General features: G+C 37.9%; 1 protein-coding gene across 4 annotated transcripts in view; it reads left to right on the forward strand.

The window, feature by feature from the left end:
• Nucleotides 1-25,588, forward strand: part of VPS8 (VPS8 subunit of CORVET complex) — a 246,980-nt gene that overhangs the window by 6,770 nt on the left and 214,622 nt on the right. For all 4 annotated transcript variants that reach the window (XM_045088704.1, XM_045088707.1, XM_045088706.1 and 1 more), the window contains exons 2-7: nucleotides 4,730-4,976; nucleotides 5,921-5,989; nucleotides 11,583-11,713; nucleotides 19,485-19,578; nucleotides 23,161-23,193; nucleotides 24,155-24,209. In XM_045088704.1, the coding sequence (XP_044944639.1) occupies nucleotides 4,824-4,976; nucleotides 5,921-5,989; nucleotides 11,583-11,713; nucleotides 19,485-19,578; nucleotides 23,161-23,193; nucleotides 24,155-24,209 (535 nt within the window). In that variant the 5' untranslated portion in view covers nucleotides 4,730-4,823. The remainder of the gene's footprint in view (nucleotides 1-4,729; nucleotides 4,977-5,920; nucleotides 5,990-11,582; nucleotides 11,714-19,484; nucleotides 19,579-23,160; nucleotides 23,194-24,154; nucleotides 24,210-25,588) is intronic.

Raw genomic sequence — 25,588 nt, forward strand, 5'->3', positions numbered from 1 at the left:
AGCCCTTAAGTGGTATCTGAAGGCAGTGTCTGCAACATGTGTAATAGTAAGCGTCATATATTAAGCATTTCATCATTGGTCTGTGTATGGAATGAAGAGCTTGCTAAGTAAATATTTGGGCAACACCAAGTGATGAGGGAGGGATTAGTATTTCAGAATGTTGGCAGTAATACCAGAAATAAATTATTCGAAGTTTGTTAGTGTAGTCATTTCCTATTCTTGCTGTAACAAATTACCACAAATGTAGTAGTTTAAAATAATACAGATTTATCATTTTACAGTTCTTTAGTTCACTAGTATACAAGAACAGCACTGGTCTTACTAGGCTAAAATGAAGCTGTGGCAGGGCTGGGGTCCTTCTGGAGGCTCAAGGAGAGAATCCATTTCCTTGCTTTTTGCAGCTTCTAGAGACTGCCTAAATTCCTTGGCTCTGGGTATCCTTCCTCCTTCAAAACCTGCAACGTAGCCTCTCTCTGACCCTCCTCCTTCTTCTTTCTTTCTTTTTTAATTTTATTTGTTTATTTGTTAGTGAGGAGAGGCAGGGGAAATGGCAGACAGAGGAAGAAGCAGGCAGGGGGAGAAACAGGTTTCCTGCAGAGCAAGGAGCCCAATGCAGGACTCAGTCCAAGGGCTCTGGGATCATGACCCAAGCAGAAAGCAGAGGCTTTACAGACTAAGCCACCCAGGTGTCCCTGTGATCCTGCTTCTGTTGTCATATCTGTTCTCTGATACTTTCTTCTGCCTCCCTCTTTGACTTTGTAAGACTCTTGTGATTATACTGAGCCAAACGTGGATCATCTGCAAGTCCAGATCTAATTTAATCACACCTGTGAAGTTCCTTTGGCCATGTAAGGCAACATAGTCACAGGTCCTGGAGATTAGGACAGACATCCTTGGGCAGTATAATCTTGCCCACCACAGGGAGATTCAGGCACAGCTCAGTTTCTAAAAAAAAATGTGAGCACACTGCTCTAGTGAACTCTTCTCCCCCCCCCCCCCCGCCAAAAAAAAAAAAAATCTGAGCATGGTGATCTTTTGATTCCTATGTCTGTTTGGGTTGAATACATTTGCTGACTAACATAAAGGTATAATTGCTGGTAAGTGTTAAAAGAGGAAGTTGATATGAAAGCAGCATTTTAGAATGACTTAGTAGTATATCATACTTATTATTATAATTAGACTTTTTCTGAAGCATCTCTGAGGCTTTGCTGGAGGCTGTACTCGTCTTAAACCCATACTCAGGTACCTGGGTTGCTCAGTCATTAATCGTCGGCAGGAAGCCTGCTTCTCCTTCCCCCATTCCCAACCCTGCTTGTGTTCCTTCTCTTGCCTGTGTCTCTCTCTCTGTCAAATAAATTTAAAAAATAATAAATAAATAAATAAATAAATAAACCCCCTACCATTTAACTCTTGAAGAAATTTCTAATCTGAGAGCTGAAGTGAGTTTATCCTTCTAATAAGGTATCCTATCATATTCTTAGAACTAGCTAGACCTTTACAAAAATACTCAATCTTGTTTCAGGATCTTTAACTTTGGACAGATGTGGAAATCTTGAGGAAATTTTAAATGATAATAGCAAATATTTCTTGAAAACCGATCCTGTGCCCAGGCGTTACTATAAATGCTTTACAGTCGTTATGTCATTTATTCCTCATGGTAGCTCTGCAAAATAGGTAGTTGCATTCTAATAGTCAGGACTGTCTGTTGTAAGTGATGGAAGAAAGAGAGAGAGAGAGTCAGGAGAGGATGCTGGCTTAAGTGGCCAAATTGCCAGAATGCTGTGACCAGAGCAAACATCATAGAAGATTGGAATTGGGGGTCCTGAGTGATATCAGGACACTCTTACCTCTTCCTGCCTCTGTTTGTAGGTTGACTTCATTCTTGCTAGAGAGAGAATCTGTTCCTAGAATGTAAATTCTGTTAGCAGAGGTGGTTCTCTAGTGACCTGTGTATAGTATGGTGTGTATAGTATGTGTTTAGGTGTTTAGTTGATACATATTGAATAAATGACCACCTTTTCTGCAGAACAGAGCCAGGTAGAGAGTGAGCATGCCGCTCACCCTTATTCCTCATTGTTTAGAGAACAGTGGAAGTGGCTTTTCCTCACCAGTTCCGTTTTAATGAATCCCGGTGAAGCACTCTGGCGACATTATGTGCTGTTACTAGGGGATTTTTGATTGGCAGCCTCCACAAGAACCATGTGGTTTGAAGGAGCCCTTCCCCCAGCAAGAGGGGGAAACAACACAAATGGCTGAAATATTTCATCTTAAAAAATGTAGAAATGGAGGGCTTAGATTGATCAAGGTCACAGGTAGGAACTGGTAAAAAAAATCAGACCTGATTTTATTTTACTTTTTAATTTCTATTTTATTATTTTTTAAAAGATTTTATTTATTTGACAGATTGAGAAAGAGAGAGAGAGAGAGTACAAGTTGGGGGGAGCGGTAGAAGGAGGGAGAGAAGCAGACTCTCCACTGAGCAGAGAGCCTGATGCAGGGTTCGATCCTGGCACTCTGGGATCATGACCTGAGCCAAAGACCGACGCTTAACGGCCTGAGCCACCCAGGCTCCCCTTATAACTGATTTTTAACGGACTCTTTGGCTTATGTTCTTTGAATTTTGCCAGCATATCACAGTAACAGGAGCTCAGTCAAGAGAAGATTGGAAATCGACTAGAGTAGTCGTAGTAGTGGCAGGGTAGTGCTCTTTCTTCAGGGGATGCTTGATCATTTAAAACTTCTCAAATGTGGTGATGGTGTTCACAGGTGCTGAGCTGCCCTGAGAACCTCTTAACTAAGACCAGATAGGAGGCATAAAAAAAGAGCCAGAAAATATTGTTTTACTTCTTGAGTTATTTTGCAAAGACCAAAGTGAAGAATGAAATGTTTTCAGTTATTAAAACATTTAAATAGAAGTGGGTTTTGGGGAGTGTAGCTATTGTCTTTTCTATTATTTTAATGTGTAAGAAAAAACTTAATAACTGTCCTTGGGAATCACTGAATGTGAATTAGACTATGCATGTTTGCAAATATTCCTTGACTAATTGTAATAATTTTTCCCAAGTGATACAAATAAGAGAGCTTCATTAAGAAGGGGTTTGTCATGAGTCCATCTATCTTATTTGAAGGAAGGCATATAAATGTTAATGTTGCTTCTGCCCTTGGCCCACTGCAAGAGGAGAAGTGTATTTAGTACCTGAGATTGGAAAGCTACTCTCAAATGTTTGCCAGATATAGCGTGCCCTCAGTGATGTCTTCTAGGAATGCATTCTGTATCATGTGTTTGTAGGACTGGGCTTTAGTCTATCTTCTGTAACATGTGAAATAAATTAGTCTGTATTTGGTAATATACCAAATGTACTAGAGAGGGAAATTGGTTTCAGCTCTCTAAAAGTCTGTCTTCGTAGTCTACGTGTCTCTACAAATAGTAGATACTCATTTCTTTTAAACTGATAAAAATGAAACTTTGAGCAAAGTGAAATTCATCATTAATACTTTAAAAAGGAGCCTAATTGGATAAAATTGGCAGTGAATTTTGGGCATTAAAAAAAACAAAACCAATACCAGCAACTAATTTTCAACTCCTTTTTAAACAATTAATTCTTCCGGTGGCTTAGTTGTTGGTCTTTCTTTTGCCTTCACTTCATTAAGGAGTGGGATTGAGAGGAGTTCATATGGTTGGGAGGGTGGTGGGCAGTAGGTTGTATAGTTTGAAAAAGCTTTCCACAGAGAGTTACTGCATGTTGCTGGGTACTGTGGAAAACACCTTGTCTAGAAAACAAAATGACCTTTGTTTTTACTGTCATTATTACTGTGGCTTTTCTTTATTTTCATATTTTTATTTCTTTATTTCTAAACAGAGCTAAGTGATGGACTTTTAAAAATTTGGCCACTTATGTCCTAATTAGAGCACAAACTAAAACCATTTAAGAACAAATTTGATCATTGAACTTAAACATTGTTTTCCTAAATATGTTTTTAGTTTTCTAGAGATTTGGCAGACAACTATTTCTTTTTGATACTGCATTGTATCATTTAGAGCTATGAAATATGTAAAACATTTGTATATATTTATTTTTCTTTAGTATTTCAGTTTTCTCTGAGAATGTCCATGTTTTTCCATGACTAGCTTTCTTCCTAGAAATCCCTAGTTGGCCGTGGTCTTATTTTATTCTGGCATTATTATTGTCTCCCATAATAGATCTGAACACTTAGGTTTGCTAGTGTCACATTAAGTGGCTAGCTATCTGTCCAGGGTCCTTTGTGACTACACTAAGCTTCTTGAGAGATCTGTAGCCTTGGATGGATGCCACCAACAAAACAGATCCTGTGTGTTTTTCCCCAGGGGAACTGGAGATCTACTCTGAGGTTTGGGAGGGGTTAATTGCAGTTCTTGGCACGAGATTACTGTCATGTTGTTAAAACATAAATCTGTATGGTACCAAGTGTAGTGGCTGAAAACTTACCCCAAGTCTATCATTATTACCAGACTTAATGACTTTGGGTGGTAGGCCACTTCCCAGACTCCTGAGTTAGATGTTCCTCCTTTGTACTCCCATAGAAACTCTCCCCCAGTATCATACCTCAAACCATATTGATTTCTCTTTGCCTTACAATCAGATGATTGATGAAGAATCAGTTTCCACAAAAGTCTGACCACGTAAGTCTTTAGAATGTCTAATCAAGAAAGAAATATCTAAATAATGTATATTTTTCCTTTTTTGAAAAGAGATCATCATTGAGGTCGTCATGATCTAAGGCCAAATATTAAAACAAACAAAAACTTGCTTGGATTGCCTGAATTATAATTATTATAAGTAAACATGGAAAATGAACCAGACCATGAAAATGTGGAACAGAACCTCTGCGCCAAGACTACTGAAGAAGAGCTGAGTAAATCTTTCAATCTTGAAGCTTCGCTTTCAAAATTCTCTTACATAGATCTGGACAAGGAACTGGAATTCAAAAATGATTTGGTAAAAATTCAGCTTTTGTTAAGTGATGATGATGGTTAGAGCTGTGACCTGAAGACTCAGTCTTTCATTTCTGCATGAATTAATAGAAATCTATATGCAGATTTATGAGATAATATCACTCTTCATTTGTGTATGTCATTACCATTTATGAAGCAGCTTAACACATGTTCTCATTTGAGCCTTACACACTCTGATGATCCATTTTAGAGAGGAAGAAGTTGAAGTGCAGTTGGCTATGTTAAATGAATTTTCAGGATCGTGGAGCTAGTGGTAGGTTTAGAAATCTTGTGCAGTGAGTTTTAAAAAATTGCTTATTTTTTTAAAGTAGGCTCCACACCCAGCATGGGGCACAAACTTATGACCCCAAGATCAAGTTGCATGCTCTATTAACTGAGCCAGCTAGATGCCCCATGTGCTGTGATTTTTTTTTCTCCATTGATTTGATAGTAATAAGCTTTTGTGACTGGGAGAATATTTAATCACAATTTGTTTGACCTAATCACTTCTCACCATAATTTATGAAATAACTAAGAAATGCAGTGTCAGACCCCTATATATTTCTTATGACCTTGTATATTATTTTGTATACTGCTTTCTACACTTAGAAAATTGGGGCTTGTCATGAGACATGCTGTTTTGTCCTGTTTAAAATGCACATGTCAAAGTCCTTGAACAGAAGCTTTCAGATGGGGCTGTCAAGATGGTGCCTGTCAGTGCATATTTGTCTTTGATAATCATCAAATATGTAGATGGGATAGAAAACCCTTCTGTAGTCTTTTGACCTGGTCCTTACTACCATGGATCATTGAGTTGGCTCTCTGCATGATCAGTTTGGTGATATGTTTGTCTCTTAATTGGTAATGGTTCTAATAAATTTAAACACCCTCACGATTCCAAGAGGGAAAGCAGCATTATATGAACATTCATTTCTTTTTTCTATTTAGATTGACGACAAGGAGTTTGATATTCCTCAAGTTGATACTCCTCCGACACTGGAAAGCATACTTAATGAGGTAAGTATATATTAATGGCCACGGTCATGTTACGGAATTGATTTTTTTTTTTTTTTAAGATTTTATTTATTTATTTGACAGATGGAGATCACAAGTAGGCAGAGAAGCAGGCAGAGAGAGAGGAGGAAGCAGGCTCCCTGCTGAGCAGAAAGCCCAATGTGGGGCTTGATCCCAGGACCCTGGGATCATGACCTGAGCCGAAGGCAGGGGCTTTAACCCACTGAGCCACCCAGGCGCCCCTATGGAATTGATTTTAATGCTTTTGGGTTGATTATAATGTATATCTAGATCTTCACTGTCCAGTATGGGAGTCATTAGTCACATGTGGTGATTGTAATTTAAATTAGCAATAGTTAAGTAAAAATTAAAAATTAAGTCTCTCAGGTGTACGGGTACATTTTTTTTTTTTAATTTATTTATTTGGGACGCCTGGGTGGCTCAGTTGGTTGGGCCACTGCCTTTGGCTCGGGTCATGATCCCAGTGTCCTGGGATCGAGTCCCACATCGGGCCCTCCGCTCAGCGGGAGCCTGCTTCTGTCTCTGCCTCTGCCTGCTTGCGTGCTTGTGGTTTCTCTTTCTCTCTATGACAGATAAATAAATAAAAATCTTAAAAAAAAAATTATTTGTCAGAGAGAGAGAGTGCATACAAGCTGGGGGAGTGGCAGGCAGAGGGAGAAGCAGGCTTCCCGCTGAGCAAGGAGCCCAATGTGGGACTTGATCCCAGAACCCTGGGATCATGACCTGAGCTGAAGCCAGACACCTAATGGACTGAGCCACCCAGGTGTCCCTGTACAGGTACATTTTAAGTGTTCGGTTGGAACATGGCTAGTGGCTACTATAGTGTATAGCACAGATGCAGAGTATCTCCATTGTTAGAGAAAGTTCTGTTGGACAGCAGTAATCCAGACTATGAACTTCTCAAGGGCAGAAGCCGTGCTTTGTTCATGTCTATGCCCCGTAAAATGCCTCATACTTCGTAGATTTGAGAAAACATTTTAGTAAGCAAGGTGAAATATTAGATTCACATCACTTCTAAGGTTTATATTATGTTTCAGTAATAATCTCTACCAGTGATACTCAAAATGTTCATCCTCTGATACGAGATATAACCTTGAAATGCACCTCATCGCCTTTCTATGTAAAGGAAAAACCTCTACACTGTATCTTATGAGTACCATCTTTATTAAAAAGTATCCTGGAGTTTTGAAATGATATTATTCTTTTCTGAAGAAGCAGGTCAGAAAGGCTTTGTCAAGGAACTTTGTGGAAGTAACATGTTGGTGAAGTATGGGAACTTTTATGTATCTTACATCCGATGACAATTCAACTCCATCTTTTTTGCTTAAGACTCCTCTTGAAGTTTTATTTTCAAATTCGAGAAAGATTTAAATGCATGAATCTATTTTGGATCCATAGTTTTCTAAAAGATAATGATGCAGACGTTCCCTAAAAGAAATGCCCACTGACCCCATAGCTGTGAGTGAGTTAGGTCTGTTATCTTTTTATTACCCTTTCACCTATACTTTGGGGATTGTAGCCAACACGTCATAGGATGCAAACTACTTTTCTCTGTAGCTATATCTTTTAGTATTCTTATATGACTTCAGTTTCTATTTTTATATCCATTTGGTGTTGCTGTTACTTTGAATATTTTTTTTTTTTTTTAAAGATTTATTTATTTATTTGACAGAGAGAAATCACAAGTAGATGGAGAGGCAGGCAGAGAGAGAGAGAAAAATGTATGATTGCGTGACTCGATTAAGATGAGTCATGAGCAGTTGAAATTTTGACATGGAAAGCTTTGGTCAATGAAAGAATAGCTGGTTATAATGATGCTTATTTACTGCTTTCTGATAGAGAAGATAACTTTCATTTAGAGATGAAGAGATTAATTTTGGTTAATCCTCATTTCAGTTATTTTACTAAGTGTGAAACAAAAGTAAGTTTAGAAGGTTGTATATAAAGCCATATTTGAACATATTTGTATGAAAATGGCCAAGGGCCCCTGGGTGGCTCAGTCAGTTGAGGCCCTGAGTCTTGATTTCAGCTCAGGTCATGATCTCAGGGTTGTGAGATTGAGTCATGCATTGGGCTCTGTGCTCAGTGGGCAGTCTGCTTGAGATTCTCCCTCTCCCTTTGCCCCTTCCCCCAACTCCCCCCCTAAAATAAATAAATAAATCTTCAAAAAAATGACAAATAAAATGCTCATATGAATGAAACTAGTTCATAGTGAAGAAAAACCATCTTTGCACAATTTACTTTTCTATGACTAATAGTAAGTATGGTCACTAGTGATTTACTGAGAAGAAAATACTTCTAAGCAGATATCATCCTTAGTAGTAATTTGGGTGCCTCACGTGTTTGGCTCATAGTGTTAGATGCTGGCATTATAAAATGCTCTATGATTGTCTCTGACTTTGAGAGAGAGTTAGAACTGGACATTGGCCAGCCTTCACATTTCCAAAGAGCTAGGCAGATGGATAAGTGAAAGCAAAAATGAAATTTAAGTTGTAGAACATTATGAAGATTATTGGGGGAAAAAGTATTAAAATGATTTTTAAAAAGAAAAAAATGATGGAAAGGGCAGAAGTGCGAAGTGTGAATATGTGCATGCATATATTCTATAACGTTCGTTAATACCGACCTGCCGAGAGATTGGGAAGAAATGGACAGCCCAGACGTTTTATAGACTGGAAAATTAGAGATTACAGAGACCTCCCGAATCACAGAATTTAGGGCATGAAATAATGGTACTAGGCCTTGTCATTGTCTGGAACTGTGCAACCTCTGAGGTTTTTAATTGTGCCACCCCCTTGCTTCCCCATTTGCTTACTTTCTTAAACCTGTGCTTTGACCTAATCAAGACTGAGTTTCTTCTTCCTTTCCTGTCTCCCAGTCTGGGAAGTTCCTGCTTCACTTCATTTCTTCTGTGCAGCCAGAAATGTATTTTGAACTTCTTATTCAAGGGTAGTGTACGTTGAGAAAAAGTGCGCAAATTGCAAGTGCGTAGCTTGGTGAATTTTCACAAACTGAACGCCTTGTGCAACCAGAATCCAGATGAAGAAATAAAACATTACTAACACCTCAGAATCTCCTTGTGTGCCCCTTTAGCACGTAAGCCCAGGATAATCACAATCCTAGCTTCTACTAGCCCTGATTAGCTTTCTTGCTTTGAACTTCATATAAATGAAGTTCACCATAAAAGTGGTGTCACTTTTGTTTTAAATTAGTTGATAATGTCTGTATGGGTCTAATTCCATTGGTCTTTCTCCACTTGCCCCAATATCACATTCCAATGTTTGGTATCTAATAGTCTCAGATCCTTGTTGTTGCTCTTCAAGATTGCCTTGCTTATACTTGGTCTTTTGCATTTCTATGTACGTTTTAAAATCACTTTTTATTTTATACACAAAGATACACACTGAAGGGCGCCTGGGTGGCTCAGTGGGTTAAGCCGCTGCCTTCAGCTCGGGTCATGATCTCAGGTCCTGGGATCGAGTCCCACATCGGGCTCTCTGCTCGGCAGGGAGCCTGCTTCCTCCTCTCTCTCTGCCTGCCTCTCTGCCTACTTGTGATCTCTCTCTGTCAAATAAATAAATAAAATCTTTAAAAAAAAAAAAAGATACACACTGAAATTTGGTAGGGTTGTATAGATTTTACATATCAGTGCAGGAAAATTGGTATCTCTGCTGTGGAGATAGTAATTTTAAATTTAGCCATATTGATAAGCTTTAATTCTCTTCTTCATTTTTTCCTTTCGTGTATTCTATAAGCCCTTAACCCTGGCTTAATTTAACTGATCTGTTTTCTTTAATTACATCCCCAGGCTGCTTAGGAAAATCAGATAAGATTCTGATTGACCTTCTTGCTTAAGCCCTTGGTGCTGCAGTTCTAATTTCTGAATTATTTCCTTTCCCTTTTCCCTACAGCCTTTTTCCACTCTACAGCTGTCAAGAGACAATCTCTCCTTGCTAATTCTAATCTTGTTCTTAGCAGACGTGTGTGTGTGTGTGTGTGTGTGTGTGTGTGTGTGTGTAGATATCTGAAAAGCAGTTGGAAATGGATGCTGGACTTGAAACTATAGGTATGGATTAGCTTCTTCATACAGGAAGTGTGTGAAATTGGAAGTGAAGAGAGCTAAGAATATAATCCCAGAGAGTAGCATCAGTTAGAGGTTGGGCTGAGGAGAAAATAGAGAACATGACTGCTAGAAGAGGCCTCATAAGTTGGGAGGTGTAGCAGGGCACAGATGTACTGGAAACTAAGGGAAGAGAAAGTTTCAAGAAGTAGGGAATGGTCAGTAGTGTTAAATGATGTCAGGACAAGGGCATGCTAACTGAAGATAGGCCATGGATTTGGCTAGTACCTTCAGCAGAGGCCGTAGTCAGTAGCTAGCAACGGTGGAGAGTGTGGAAATAATGAATTGAGATTGCTCTCATTATGGGTGTCGATGGAAATAGTAAGGCAGAATGCAGTCCAGCAGAAAGAGGAGTATGGTCAAGAGCATTTTTCTTTAATGTCTGTTGCTCAGAATCAACCTGTTCAAAGCTAAACCCCTCCTTCTGCCTTATCTGTGGTTCTTCTGCTCTCTTTGTGAAACAGGTATCACCGTTTGCCTGGTTGTTCAAGCTAGAAAACCTTGGAGTCCTCCTCGATTTCTCCTTTCCCACCCCACCTCCCAGCCCACTCTGTTTCAATGTAAACAGGGACCTTGTGTTTTCCAGTAATGTTTCTTTAATTTTTCCTTCTCTTGACCTCTTCTGCCGATTTCTTTGCTCTATTCTCTTTTTCCTTGACATTGCTATACCTTCTTACTGGTTCTTAATAGTTTCCTTGTCTCAGTCTCCCCCAGTGTCCTCATCCGTCTTCCTGCTGCCCTGGTTTTCCTTGTAAGAGGTGGGTCCTGTCATCTTTGTTGCCTGCCTACTGTTTACTCTATATAATATCCTATTTCATTTAATGAGTAATACTGATTGTATGTCTGGTGTAGTACTGGGCACTAGGGAATATTGTGGTAGACAAGGAGGACATGGGCCCTGCTGTCACCTGGCATGGTGAAATATAAGGCTTTTTACAGTTTGGGTCCCAAACCGTAGGATCACCGATGACTCCTGCTCATATATTCCAGGACTACCTTTTCCAGGAGCAAAATATGTTTTATGAAATCACTGTATTTGCAGATGCTCTTTCAAACCCAGGATGTCTTTCTTCTGTTTGTCTTATTTCTCACGACATACTGTTTGTAGTAAGGTGGTATTTGTTTTCTTCTAATTAGCCACTGGCTGTTAGTTAACTAGTCAATCATCTGTAGAGGTTCGAATTTTAAGAAATATTTTGCTCTTAACAATAATTTGCATAACTGCTCCTGCTTCTTCCTGGTACAAGGGAGAAATTTTTGGAATGAACTCTTTGTAGAGACAGAGAAATAGATTCATTATTGAATGTTAATTCATTCAATAACAATGCATAGAAAAAATTTTAAAAAAATAAGCAGAAATGAGCACAAGAGTGTTTTCTAGAAACCCATAATGCCTGTCTGACTTACAGGGTCTTTGGAATTCTGAATTTGTTGATCCATTTTCTTCCAATTTAGACTGATGATGAAGAGGAGTCTTTTGTTCTTGAGGATCCTACATTGTTAAACATTGATACTATTGATTCTCACTCCTATGATACTTCATCTGTGGCAAGTTCAGATAGTGGTGACAGGACCAACTTAAAAAGGTATGTATTCACTTAAATCACACTTGCATGTGCTTGCAGTATTGATCATTTAAAATGTAACTATCTGTGCTACAGTATGGTCTGCTGAAGCCCTGCATAGGGAGTAGAAGACCCACTTGGGTGGAAATAATTTGCTTCTTAGACCCTAAAGATCTTCCACTGTTGAGGGGAGAGGCTAAACAGGTGGATGCCATGACCACTGTCTTCTGCACCTCCAGTAGGAAACCGTAATACCAGCCAGAGCCCCCCCAGAAGCAGTAGAGTCCTAGGAGGGAGCATGAGTCAAATTTGGCAGAGTGTCTGTGGTAGAAACACAGAGTTTGGTTCACCTCTCCACCATTATGGTCTCTGCACTCGCCATCCCCTTCCTCCCACTCTCTAAGGTCAGCTGCAGCATTCCTTCATTGCCTTGGAATGGGTTCAGAGGAGAATCACAAAATGATTAAAGATTTGGGAAAAGGACTTCTAACCCTAAGTAACTTCATTTTGGCTGCTTTCCACCTTCCAAATTCTTGGAGAGCACATGAAAAGGAAAGCGAAGTGGAGGAAGGAATTATTGAATTCATGTGTAACTTTAATGTTGATAAAGTCACGTGTATTTTTCCTTTCCTAAATTTTGCCGGTATTAGTGCTGTCTTCTTAGCCTGTCAACTCTTGTGGGATAGGGACCATTGCTGGATATATTAACCTGTTCATCACTGACTCCTACAAATAGATAAATGTGTTTTCCCCCCAGCTTTATTGAGATATGACTGATAGATAACATTAGGCAAATATAAGGTGTAAGTGTGATTTTTTGATGCACTATTTGTGAAATCATTACCCAGTAGGGTTAGTTAGCACCTTCATCACCTCACATAATTACCCTTTCTGTTTTGGTAAGAACATTTAAGATCTATTCTTTTAGTAACTTTCAAGTATATAACACGTTATTGCCAGCTATAGTCCTCATGCTGTATGTTAGATCCCTAGAACTGACTCATATTACAACTTGAAGTTTGTATCTTTGACCAACATCTCCACGTTTCCCTCACTTCTCAGCCCCTAGTAACTACAGTTCTACTCTGCCTCTATGAGTTAGTCTTTTTTTAAATTCCACATGTAAGTGAGATCATATAGTATTTGTCTTTTTTCTGTGTGACTTACTCCATGTAGCATAGCGCCCTCAAGATCCATTCATGTTGTTACACATGGCAAGATTTCCTTCTTTATCATGACTGAATATTACTCCTGTGTGTGTGCATGTGTTTGTGTGTCTGTGTGTCCATCCTCTTATTTTTACCCATTTGTCTGATGGTGAACATTTAGATTGTTTCCGTATCTTGGCTATTATGAATAATGCTGTAATGAACATGGCAGCGCTGATACTTCTTTGAGATAGTGATTTTGTTTTCTTTGGCTATCTACCCAGAAGTGGGAATGTTGGATCATATAGTAGTTCAGTTTTTAATTTTGGGGGGAACTTCCATACAGTTTCCCACAGTGGCTGCACCAGTTTACATTCCCACCCATCAGTGTGCAAGGATTCCCTTTTCTCCACATCCTCACCAACACTTGTGGTCTATTGCCTTTTTTAAAATTTTTTAAAGATTTTACCTATTCATTTGAGAGAGTGAGAAAGAGAGAGAGAGAGAGTGAGAGCAAGCACAGGCCAGGGTAGGCAGGGAGAGGGAGAAGCAGACTCCCTGCTGAGCAGGGAGTCCAGTGCAGGGTTAGAACCTAGGACCCTGGGACCATGACCTGAGCCGAAAACGGATGCCCAGCTGACCAAGCCACCTTGTCTTTTTGATAATAGCCATTGCAATAGGCAGTATCTTATTGCGGTTTTGATTTGCTTTTCCCTGATGATTAGTGATGCTAAACAGTTCGCATGTACTTGTTAGCCATGTATATGTCTTCTTTGGAAAAATGTCTGTTCAGATCCTCTGCCTATTTTTTACTCAAATTGTTTGATTTTTTTGTTTTGTTTTGTTTTTTTGTTTTTGCTATTTGGACAGTTGTCTCCCTTTTCCACAGGGGATACATTCCAAGACCTCCAGCATATGCCTAAAACTTGCAGATAGTACTGAATCCTGTGTAAACTATGTTTCTTCCTGTATATACCTATAATAAAGTATGATCTGTAAATTAGACATAGTAAGAGATTAACAACAACAGTAATAAAATAGAACAATTATAAGAATGTACTCTTATTACTAAAAGTTATGTGAATGTGGTCTCTCTCAAATATTTTATTGTACTATACCTACCCTTCTTATAATGTCTCGAGATGATGAAATGCCCATGTGATGAGATGAAGTGAGGTGAGTGACACAGGCATGACACTGGGTTAGGCTACACTATTAACCTTCTGACAACACCTCAGAAGGAGGATCATCTGGATTGTGGTTGACAAGAAGTAACTGAAACCATGCATATAAGGGAGGATTGCTGTATTTTTTGGATATTAACCCCTTACCAGATAAACCATTTACAAATATTTTCTACTACCCTGTAGGTTGTCTTTTCATTTTGTTGATTTTCTTTTGCTGTGCAAAAGGTTTTTAGTTTGATATAGTCTCATTTATTTATAGTTGCTTTTGTTTATTGTGCTTTTGGTGACTTATACAAAAAATCCATTGCCATGACCAACATTAATTTCCCCTGTTTTCTTCTAAGAGTTTCATGGCTTGGGTTTTATATAAGTCTTTAATCCATTTAATTCCTATAATTTTTGTGAGTGGTGTAAGATAAAGGTACAGTTTCATCTGCATGTGATTATCTAGTTTTCCAACACCATTTATTAGAGATGATATTCTCTCCCCATTGAGTGATTTTTGATTTCATTGTCAAAAGGTAGTTGAATGTATATATAGCTGTTTTTTTCTGGACTCTGAATTTTGTTCCATTGGTGTCTCTGTCAGTTTTATGCCAGTACCGTACTGATTTTTGTTTTGTGTTTGTTTCATACTGTTGAGTACAGCTTTGTGAGAGAGTTCGATCAGAAAGTGTGATGCCTCCAGCTTTTTTTCTCGAGATTGCTTAGGCTAATTGGGGTCAGTTGTGTTTCTTTTTTTTTTTTTATTTTTTTTTATTTTTTATAAACATATATTTTTATCCCCAGGGGTACAGGTCTGTGAATCACCAGGTTTACACACTTCACAGCACACACCAAATCACATACCCTCCCCAATGTCCATAATCCCACCCCCTTCTCCCAAACCCCCTCCCCCCGGCAACCCTCAGTTTGTTTTGTGAGATTAAGAGTCACTTATGGTTTGTCTCCCTCCCAATCCCATCTTGTTTCATTTATTCTTCTACCCACTTAAGCCTCCATGTTGCATCACCACTTCCTCATATCAGGGAGATCATATGATAGTTGTCTTTCTCTGCTTGACTTATTTCGCTAAGCATGATACGCTCTAGTTCCATCCATGTTGTTGCAAATGGCAAGATTTCATTTCTTTTGATGGCTGCATAGTATTCCATTGTGTATATATACCACATCTTCTTGATCCATTCATCTGTTGATGGACATCTAGGTTCTTTCCATAGTTTGGCTATTGTGGACATTGCTGCTATAAACATTCGGGTGCATGTGTCCCTTTGGATCACTACATTTGTATCTTTACGGTAATTCCAGAGGAGGAGAAAGCCAAGCACGGAACTCATGGCTTTTTTCCTGTGATTTTTTTTTTAGTCTTGCAGTTAATTTAATTTTTTCTTTTTCATTTTTTTTTTTCTTTTTTCTTTTTTCTCGCCTTCGGGTAAAATTTTTTTTAACTGTTACCTTTTTCTTTTTTAACGATTTTTTACTAGTTTATCTAATATATATATATATATATATATATATATATATATTTACATTTTTCTTAGGTGTTTTCTTTTTTTTTTTTTTTAAAAATTTTTTTTTTTTTTTTTTTTTTTTTTTTTCTTTTTTTTTTTTTTTTTTTTTTTTTTTTTTTTTTTTTTTTTTTTTTTTTTTTTTTGAACCTCTTTTTATCCCCTTTCCCCCCACTCACGATTTTGGATCTCTTCTAATTTGGTTAAAGCATATTTTCCTGGGGTTGTTGCCACCCTTTTAGTATTTTACTTGCCCCTTCATTTACTCTTATCTGGACAAAATGACAAGACGTAAAAATTCAACACAAAAAAAAGAACAAGAGGCAGTACCGAAGGCTAGGGACCTAATCAATACAGACATCGGTAATATGTCAGATCTAGAGTTCAGAATGACAATTCTCAAGGTTCTAGCCGGGCTCGAAAAAGGCATGGAAGATATTAGAGAAACCCTCTCGAGAGATATAAAAGCCCTTTCTGGAGAAATAAAAGAACTAAAATCTAACCAAGGTGAAATCAAAAAAGCTATTAATGAGGTGCAATAAAAAATGGAGGCTCTAACTGCTAGGATAAATGAGGCAGCCAGAAGAAAGAATTAGTGATATAGAAGACCAAATGACAGAGAATAAAGAAGCTGAGCAAAAGAGGGACAAACAGCTACTGGACCACGAGGGGAGAATTCGAGAGATAAGTGACACCATAAGACGAAACAACATTAGAATAATTGGGATTCCAGAAGAAGAAGAAAGTGAGAGGGGAGCAGAAGGTATACTGGAGAGAATTATTGGGGAGAATTTCCCCAATATGGCAAAGGGAACGAGCATCAAAATTCAGGAGGTTCAGAGAAATGCCCCTCAAAATCAATAAGAATAGGCCCACACCCCGTCACCTAATAGTAAAATTTACAAGTCTCAACGACAAAGAGAAAATCCTGAAAGCAGCCCGGGAAAAGAAGTCTGTAACATACAATGGTAAAAATATTAGATTGGCAGCTGACTTGTCCACAGAGACCTGGCAGGCCAGAAAGAGCTGGCATGATATTTTCAGAGCACTAAACGAGAAAAACATGCAGCCAAGAATACTATATCCAGCTAGGCTATCATTGAAAATAGAAGGAGAGATTAAAAGCTTCCAGGACAAACAACAACTGAAAGAATTTGCAAATACCAAACCAGCTCTACAGGAAATATTGAAAGGGGTCCTCTAAGCAAAGAGAGAGCCTACAAGTGGTAGATCAGAAAGGAACAGAGACCATATACAGTAACAGTCACCTTACAGGCAATACAATGGCACTAAATTCATATCTCTCAATAGTTACCCTGAATGTGAATGGGCTAAATGCCCCTGTCAAAAGACACAGGGTATCAGAATGGATAAAAAAACAAAACCCATCTATATGTTGCCTCCAAGAAACACATTTTAAGCCCGAAGACACCTCCAGATTTAAAGTGAGGGGGTGGAAAAGAATTTGTCAGTTGTGTTTCTAAACACCAACAGTGAAATATCTGAAAAAGGAGTAAAATAATTCAATTTATAGTAGTATCAAAAACAGTAAAATACTTATGAATAAATTTAACCCAAGAAGTGAAAGAGCTATACACTGGGAATTATAAGACATTGCTGAAAGAAATTGAGGACACAAATAAATGGAAAAATATCCCATGTTCATGGATTAATATTAAAATGTCCATACTGCTCAAGCCATCTGCAGTCAAATGCTCTACCACTGAGCTATACCCCCTCTCCAACCCATCTGTAGACGCAACACAGTCTTTTATCAAAAACATATTGCGGGTGGGGGGGCCCTGGGTGGCTCAGTGGGTTAAAAGCCTCTGCCTTTGGCTCAAGTTATGATCCTAGGGTCCTGGGATCGAGCCCCATATCGGGCTCTCTCAGCATGAAGCCTGCTTCCCCCTCCTTCTCTCTCTGCCTACCTCTCTGCCTGCTTGTGATCTCTGTCTGTCAAATAAATACAATCTTTAAAACAAAACAAAACATATTGAGGGGTTTGGGAGAGGGTTGTTGGGTTATGGACACTGGGGAGGGTCTGTGCTATGGTGAGTGCTGTGAAATGTGTAAGCCTGACGATTCAGACTTGTACCCCTGAGGCAAATAATACATTATATGTATTAATATTGAAACTTTTTTTTAAGTTGAGATTTTTCGCAAAAGTAGAAAATCTAAAATTTGTATGGAACCATAATAAGTGATTTTGACAATCTGGTCTCTACCTGCTTCGAAGATACAATGTCTTTTAATGAGTAAATCACAGGAATTACAAGTCCTAGCACAAGGTATCCAGTCAGTGATATTGTAATGGTGATGGAACAGAAAGGCTGGTAGCTGCCCTTAGGGTGAGCACTACATACTGTATGTACTTGTCAGATCACTAAGTTGTACACCTGAAACTAACATGTGTCAGTTGTACTCAAATTAAGAAAATATATATGGTGTCTGTTTTTTTTTTTTGTTTGTTTGCTTTTGCCTTCTTTAATGTCAGAACTGACATAAAAGCATAGCATCAGACTGGACCCTGCTTACCATTTTGACTTAATCTCTAAACACCCCCACACCCATCCTTGTGGTCGGTGCCTTTTGTGTACTTATATTCCCTTCACATAGACGTCTTCATGTTTCTATTTGTGCCTTTTTGTTGCCTGCCACCCTCCTCATTATCCATCCAGGCCAGGTCAGACATCTCTTTTCTATAGCTGTCTCTGATAGCCCCCTAATAAATAGGATTAAACTCTTTATTTCATCTCTGTAGTGCTTTATCCGTTGTTCTTTTCTAACATTTATCTTTTTTTTTTTTTTAAAGAATTTATTTATTTATTTGACAGAGACAGATCACAAGTAGGCAGAGAGGCAGGCAGAGAGAGAGGAGGAAGCAGGCTCCCTGCTGAGCAGAGAGCCCGATGCGGGACTCTATCCCAGGACCCTGGGATCATGACCTGAGCCGAAGGCAGTGGCCTAACCCACTGAGCCACCCAGGCGCCCTCTAACATTTATCTTTTAAGATAAAGTTACTTATGGGGCTCCTGGGTGGCTCAGGCAGTTAAGCATCTGCATTCAGCTCAGGTCATGATCCTGGAGTCCTAGAATCAAGCCCCGAGTGGCATCAGGCTCCCTGCTCAGTGGAGAGTCTGCTTTTCCCTCTGCCTCTGCCATTCCTCCTGCTCTTCTGCATTCTCTCTCCCTCTCTTGATAATTCTCTCTCTCAAATAAATAAAATCTTAAAAAAAAAAAAAAGATTAAGTTACTTATGAATCCCTCTATTTAGGCTGCGAGGTCCTTGAAACCAGGAACCTTGACTTCCTTATTTTTGTCTCCCCAGAGCATACTTTCAGTCACAGAGAGGAGGATCTCAGTGTTTGGGAGAAAATTAAAAATTATTTTTTGTATGATGATGAGTTGGGTAAGTGAAAGGAGCATTTAGTAGGAGCAGCAGAGAAAGAATAATGAGTGGGGATTTTGAGGTGCTTGGTGGAAGAATGAGAGAGGGCAGTTAAAGACAGGAGGGCAAGAAAGGTGGGCAAGGGTAGAAGGTAGGTAGGGGTAAGGCAGACGTGCAGGGCACGATAGGCAGTCTTCTGGTGAGTAGTTGAATATCTTGCTATAGTTGAAGGTGGGTGAGGAGCAGTTCGAATCAGTGAAAAAGGAATGGTGGCTTTATTCATTTTCCTGCTTGTGCCTCTCTGAGGTTCAGGGTGGGTTTAGTACAACATCTTAATGTAGGACCGTTGGAATCTTATACCCTTTTGCCAACAGAGCTAACAAATTACTGTCAGTGTTGTTTTCTACTTTTCTTATTTTTCTTATTTTTAATGTGTGTTTTGGACTTTCAAAGCTTTGAGACCCTGGTTTTTCAAAAATTTTTTTATGTTCTTAAACATTTTCTTTATTTTCTTCTTTTCTTTCTTTCTTTTTCTTTTTTTTTTTTTTTTTTTTTTAGGAAGAAGAAATTACCTGATTCTTTTTCACTCCATGGGTCAGTTATGCGACATTCACTTTTGAAGGGAATTTCTGCCCAGATAGTGTCTGCAGCTGTAAGTATTTTGTTCTCTTCCCCAGCTTTGTAACCTGCAATGGCATAATGAAGTAGGAATGAGCATAAAACAAAGCACAGCACTTCTCTTGGCCCGAGGCTTAAAAAAAGAAATAGAATCTGGCTTTCATGGGTTTTGTGTGATTGTTTTTGACTCATAAGACATGGCTACACATCTTGACGTAGAAATTAGTGCAGCCATGAAATAAAGGTCTGCTCAGAGTCTCTGGTGTGCCTAAATGAAATATGGCAGCAAGCCTAAAAGGAACACTATCTGCCTTTTCTTTAAATTCCTTTTCAGTTTAGTTGCCATCTTGTGTATTTGGTTGAGTTAGAGTGCTTGTTTTTTTTAGTCTTTTCATATGGAGAAATGATTGATCAGAATCTTTTACAACTGAGTGATTTTCTTGTAATTCATGTACCTTTTCATGTTTATTTTTTACTCTTACGACTTTGAAAGTAAGGAAAGCCATATCCTGTTTTACAAATGAGAAGAGAGGCTCAGAGAGGTGATATATTAACTTGTCTTACATCATTGGGTTAGGAGATAGCAGAACAATTACTCAAAATTGGGGTTTCTGGCTCCAGCTGTCATGCTGCTTTGTTGTGAAATGGAGGTGGTATTGGTGAATTTAGCCAGTGTGTAATGGCTGCAACAGAATGTCTGTGGTCTTTGAAAATTTTTTTAGAGTACAGAATTGATGCAAAAATGTTTAATAGATCATTAAGACAATAGATGCTGATTCTGGTATGTTTTATCAAATTTTCCTTTGACCTCAAAACCTATTAATTCTATGCGGCCTTTAACTTTTAGTTTTCTGAATTGGTTGTGTAGGTCCTATGTATAATAATGATGATGACAATGATGACATATTCATATCCCAGGAACCTTGACTTTTTTAATGTTTTCATGGAGTTTGATTGGTATTTTGCATATTCAGTTTGGACAGTTTTAATTTTCCAGAGGGTAAGAGCTTGATCAAGGAGTGGCATCACAACATCATAATCACATTGCAATTGTCACGTTTATCTGAGAAAGCTTTTGTTGTAGAAACCTAACCAACCAAAGTGAAAAAGGAAGAAAGTGTTCTCTGTGTATATCCTGGCCCAGCTCATATATCATGAAGTCAATTTAAATAGAGAGATAGTCAAGCCATGGAGGAAACCTGGGCAATTGTCCTTCCTCTTTTAGGTGGAGAGTAACTCAGATTTGCTAGAATGGGAACCACCTGTTGAGGATTACATTTCCATGACGTTTTCTGAATTTAATCCTTATGTAGGTGATGAAATTCATTCCTTTCAAGATCAAGATGAACCAGAACAGTCATTTGACCCACCTGTGCAGTTTTAAAAATATTTTGAATAATGGAGACTGAACTAAAACTCAGACACCGAACATTGATCAGATAAATCTGTTATTTAAAAGGGTTTCTTCTCCCTCTTGAAGAGGAGGGAAAAATTCTAATAAATACCAGAGTGTTTGCATTCTGTTCTTATTTCATTGCTATGGCTGAGCTCCTTTGGTCTGTTAAAATGAAACCTGCTTTTCCTGTGACAGTGCTCATACACTGCCTTCCTACTTTTGGATTACCAGCTCAATTTAAATTGTATGCACTTCTGTGATGGTTGGTTTATTAACATGTAAAGCTAGTTCTATTTTGGGGTATCTCTCTCCTAAATTGTTGTTCAATAATACCTTCAGCCATGTGGATAATGATGGTTATGTTATTAGGGTTGCCTGGGGCTTCGCTCATCACAGCTTTGCAGCCCATGCATGAAGAACACGTAGGAGAGATGAAACTTTTGGAGTTGTGAATGAAGTTCACAGCTCATTCACAGATGAAAGACCTATGACAGATGACTGTATTTTAAACTAATGCAAAATCATTTTAAAGGGTATTTGTTGCTTTGATGATCACTCAAGATAATAGCACAGTTTCCAGAATATGTCCAACATATAAGAAGCTCCCAGCATGCTGATTAAAATGCAGATTCCTGGGCATCACCCAGACCTACTGAATTGGCATCTTTCCTAGTATAGCATAGGGATCTGCATTTTAACAGGTATCCTCAATGATTTTAATGTCGCCTGGCTCTCGAGAATCACTACTCAAAGATGTTGCAACACCAGTACTAAAATTTGTTATCTCTAAAATGCTTTCCACATCTCTGGGGTTTTTTTTTTTTTTGTTTCTTTTTTTATATTTTTAATTTAATTTTGGGGGGGTTTTGTTTGTTTTTAACTTTTTAAAAAATCTTTTATTTCTTTTCAATGGTATATAAACCATGAATTCTGTTTTTAATTTTAAAGCAAGCTGACTTTCTGATTTCATTATTCAGATTACATTTTGAATTTACTTTATGTTCTTCATCTGCTCTCTCATTCTTTTTCCCTATCCAGGACACAGATCAATCATTCATTTGATTGCATGCATCTTAATTGTCAGGCATGTTAGGTGTACTTGACACACACATGTCCATACAAGGTTGGGTATATCCTGCTCTCCAGAACATTGAATGTAACAGTCTTGTCATTGTTCTTCCTTATATTCCTGTGCTCTGGAGTTATTTTCTTGAGTTACCTCCCAGGAAGCTCCATAAAGTTGTATAAAATCAATTCTGCCTTCTGAGAGATTCTGATGACTAATTGACCACATTGGCAAGGACAGACAGAAAAGAAATATAGGAGTGAGATTAATTAAATGGCCTGGCTTGGGAACTGAAGCTGGGTTTGAGACGTAGTTCTGCCACTTCTTGAATAACCTTGGGCAAGTCAGTTGTGTTCTTTAAAACGTGTTTTCTTAATCTAGAAAGTCAGAATAATACATGTCTTATCTGTCCCTTGCAGTTTGAGAAGCAAATAGTGTAATATGTGTATGTGAAAGCTCTTTGCTACTACAGTGCTGATCATTGTGAGCTCTTATTATTTAAAGCTATAAAAGTATCACATAGATACCTTTACGTTTATATGATACTTCACATTTAATGTGATCCTCAGGACAATTCATTGAGGTATGTAGGGCAGTATATGCTATTTCCTTTAACAGAGGAGGAAACTAATAACCAGAGGGTTAGGTCACTTTTCCAAGGTCATACATTACTGTATAGAGTTAATTTTTTATTTTCTTACACTTAAGAACTGACTGAATACATCCTACTTGGGTTTAATTGAGGGTTTATTGGATAATCTGCTGGGTAGGAAGCTTAGAGGAAGAATATTGTAGCGTGTTTCCCTTTTCTAAAATTTTCATGTACTGTTATCATTTTTAACCTGTAGTGCTTAGGGTTTATTCACATTATTGAAAATGGAACTTCTTTCCTCTCTTTTTCTTTGTTTTCGTTTATAATCAGTGTCTTTCCTAAAGCATCTGTTACAGTTAGTAAAATAAAATAATCCACTCTCCTCTTTGTATTTTGTTGTTATATGCAACTTTTGTGGTTTCTCTTAGTTGGGGGCAAAAATGAAGGTTCCATCTCTTGTCTGGATTGATTTGGATTAAAGTATATGTAAAAAGAGGGGCTTACATCATTTTCTGTTTAAAAATGAGAATATCTTTTCAAATACTCTTTTAATTTTGCTTAGGACAAAGTGGATGCTGGCTTGCCTACAGCAATTGTAAGTACACTTTAATTCTTTAAAGGTAAGCTTTTGATTTGATTAGGTTTTCTTAGATTTATTTTTCTAATGTTCAAAGTTATTGCATAAATTATTATGATAATAAATTCGTAGGTTATTTACTGCCAGTAGTCAAGTTTAAAATTTTTCTATATTGAATGTTCTCTTCCTTTCTAGTGTATTATTATTCTTTAGGCTTTTGTTTGAGAAGCATATAATGGAATAATGATTAGCCTTTTCCAGGATTATTTATATGTGGTCCTCCCATGCCCAAGTAAACTTGCTTCTTCTGTGATTTGGCCTCCCTTTGGTTATAAGGGAGTGGAAAACAGCATTTGGTGAAATCACTTTGTGGTAAATAGTACATTTAATAGTTCTGAACTCCCTTGCCAAGCCTGCCAAATAGTAAATCTGTGGCGCGATTATAGAGAACTGGGGGATATTGAAAGCACACTAGTGCCTTCTTTTCTTGAATACTTCCAGCTGTGTCCTGTAGCTTTCTTATTAGTTAGTCAATTGGTGAGGAAGTGGGCTGAATTTTGAATATTTCTGGTGCCTTTTGGCTTCTATGAATAAACTGAAGGGCTTTCTCACCCCTTTCCCACACCTCATAGCTGGCTCTTGGTTGGGTAGCAAAGTGCCTCTTACTTTGTCTGGACCCCTGAAATTTTTTTTCTTTTTTAAATTGCTTTAGAGGAAGCTAAGTGGTGTGTTTTTGCCTATAATGTTGAACATATGATATTTTGATATTGTTATCCTTGGAGTAAATTTAGAGGGATTCCCAGAAATAAAACGTCCTGAGTTTCATTTCCGTTTTGCCTCCTAGATGAAATTCTCCTTATTTATAATAGTTGGTATGTCATCTGGTGCCTAAAGGAAAGAAGACCAACAAATTCAACTTGGATTGTTTCAAGATCCTTGATGTGATATTTCAAAATGTAACCTTCCCTTTTGTTCTCAGGCAGTATCCAGTCTGATTGCTGTGGGTACATCTCATGGATTGGCTTTAATATTTGGTAAATTTTCTAAGTACTTTCCATACTGTAGATATTAAGTGTCCTTTTGGATTTTATATCTTTTAATAGTTTAATTGTAAACTCTGTTTTCTTGTTAAAAAAAATCAGAAAAGTTTGAAAAGTAGCAGTCAGCAGTTTATTCATTGTCAGAGCGTGAGCGTGGGCTTGTGCATGCCCACAAGCCGGGTGAGCTGCAGGCAGAGGAAGAAGCAGACCACCTGCTGAGCAAAGAGCCTGATTCAGGACTCCATTCCAGGACCCTGGGGTCATGAGTCCTGAGATCACAATCTGAGCTGAAGGCGGATGCTTAACGAATTGAACCACCCCCGCCCCAGTCAGTAGTTTTGTAGTTAAAATTAGTTGACCCAAGTTCATTTTGTTGCTCACTGCAAGTTTTTCTTCTTCATGAATTCTAAGTTATTATATCATATCTTTGACTCTGCAGACCTGGACAGAAAGAATATAAAGTTGAAAGGGACCTTGGGTTGTCCTCTTGTTTGCCTCAGTTTGTGGTGTTGGTGATTTTTTATTCTAAATCATATCCTAGCAGGTATTCTAAAAGATCTTCAGGAAAAGAGACTGACAGGCTTTCTCAGTAATTTTTCATAACTCAGACTGACAATAAGTTCTTTTTTCATTTACACTGTAAATCCTTCTAACCTGAAAAATTTCTAGCCCATAATCACATTCCTTTTTGATTGAGAAGAAAACTTAACATTCATTTGTATAGTAGATGATAGTCTGAAGTATTTTCTCTTTTTTTCCCTACATGAGACCAACTGGCCCAAGTTTCCTTACTCTTTGCTTTACTTTTGAATTCAGTACTATGAGCAGAACATCATCTTCTGTTTTTTTTTTTTTTTAAACAATCAGATAATATTTTTCTGTCATTATTAATGTTCTGCATCTTCAATCTTTTGCATCTCTCTTAAATGGAATTCCCAATAACATTGTATTTTAGTATGGAATCTACAAGGTACTATATGAGGATTATGTGGGAATATTTTAATACACAGTACTACAGTACAATTTGATCTTTTTGGCCTTGAATCATTATTTACCATATGAGTGAAGAACTGGTTATTTTCTCTTGTTTTTGAACAGTTTGAATTTCTCCTTATAAATGTGCTGAAAATCTTAATTATCATATGATTTTAATACCTAAACTTTTCAGAGGTGATTAATTTAAATAATAGAGTTTTATTTTTTGGGAGTGGGAAGTATGAACACAAAATATAATTCTCTTGAGAGAACTTTAGAATTGATTCTTTGAATAATAACTTTTTTCTTATTTCATAATGGATACGTGTTCATAGTAGAAAATTTCTATGAACAAAAGGTTGAAGATACAGTATGACAAACTACTTTCCAGGAATAAT

This window comes from Mustela putorius, unplaced genomic scaffold (assembly GCF_011764305.1).
Source record: "Mustela putorius furo isolate JIRA1106 unplaced genomic scaffold, ASM1176430v1.1 tig00003834_pilon_pilon_pilon, whole genome shotgun sequence".
Lineage (NCBI taxonomy): Eukaryota > Metazoa > Chordata > Mammalia > Carnivora > Mustelidae > Mustela > Mustela putorius.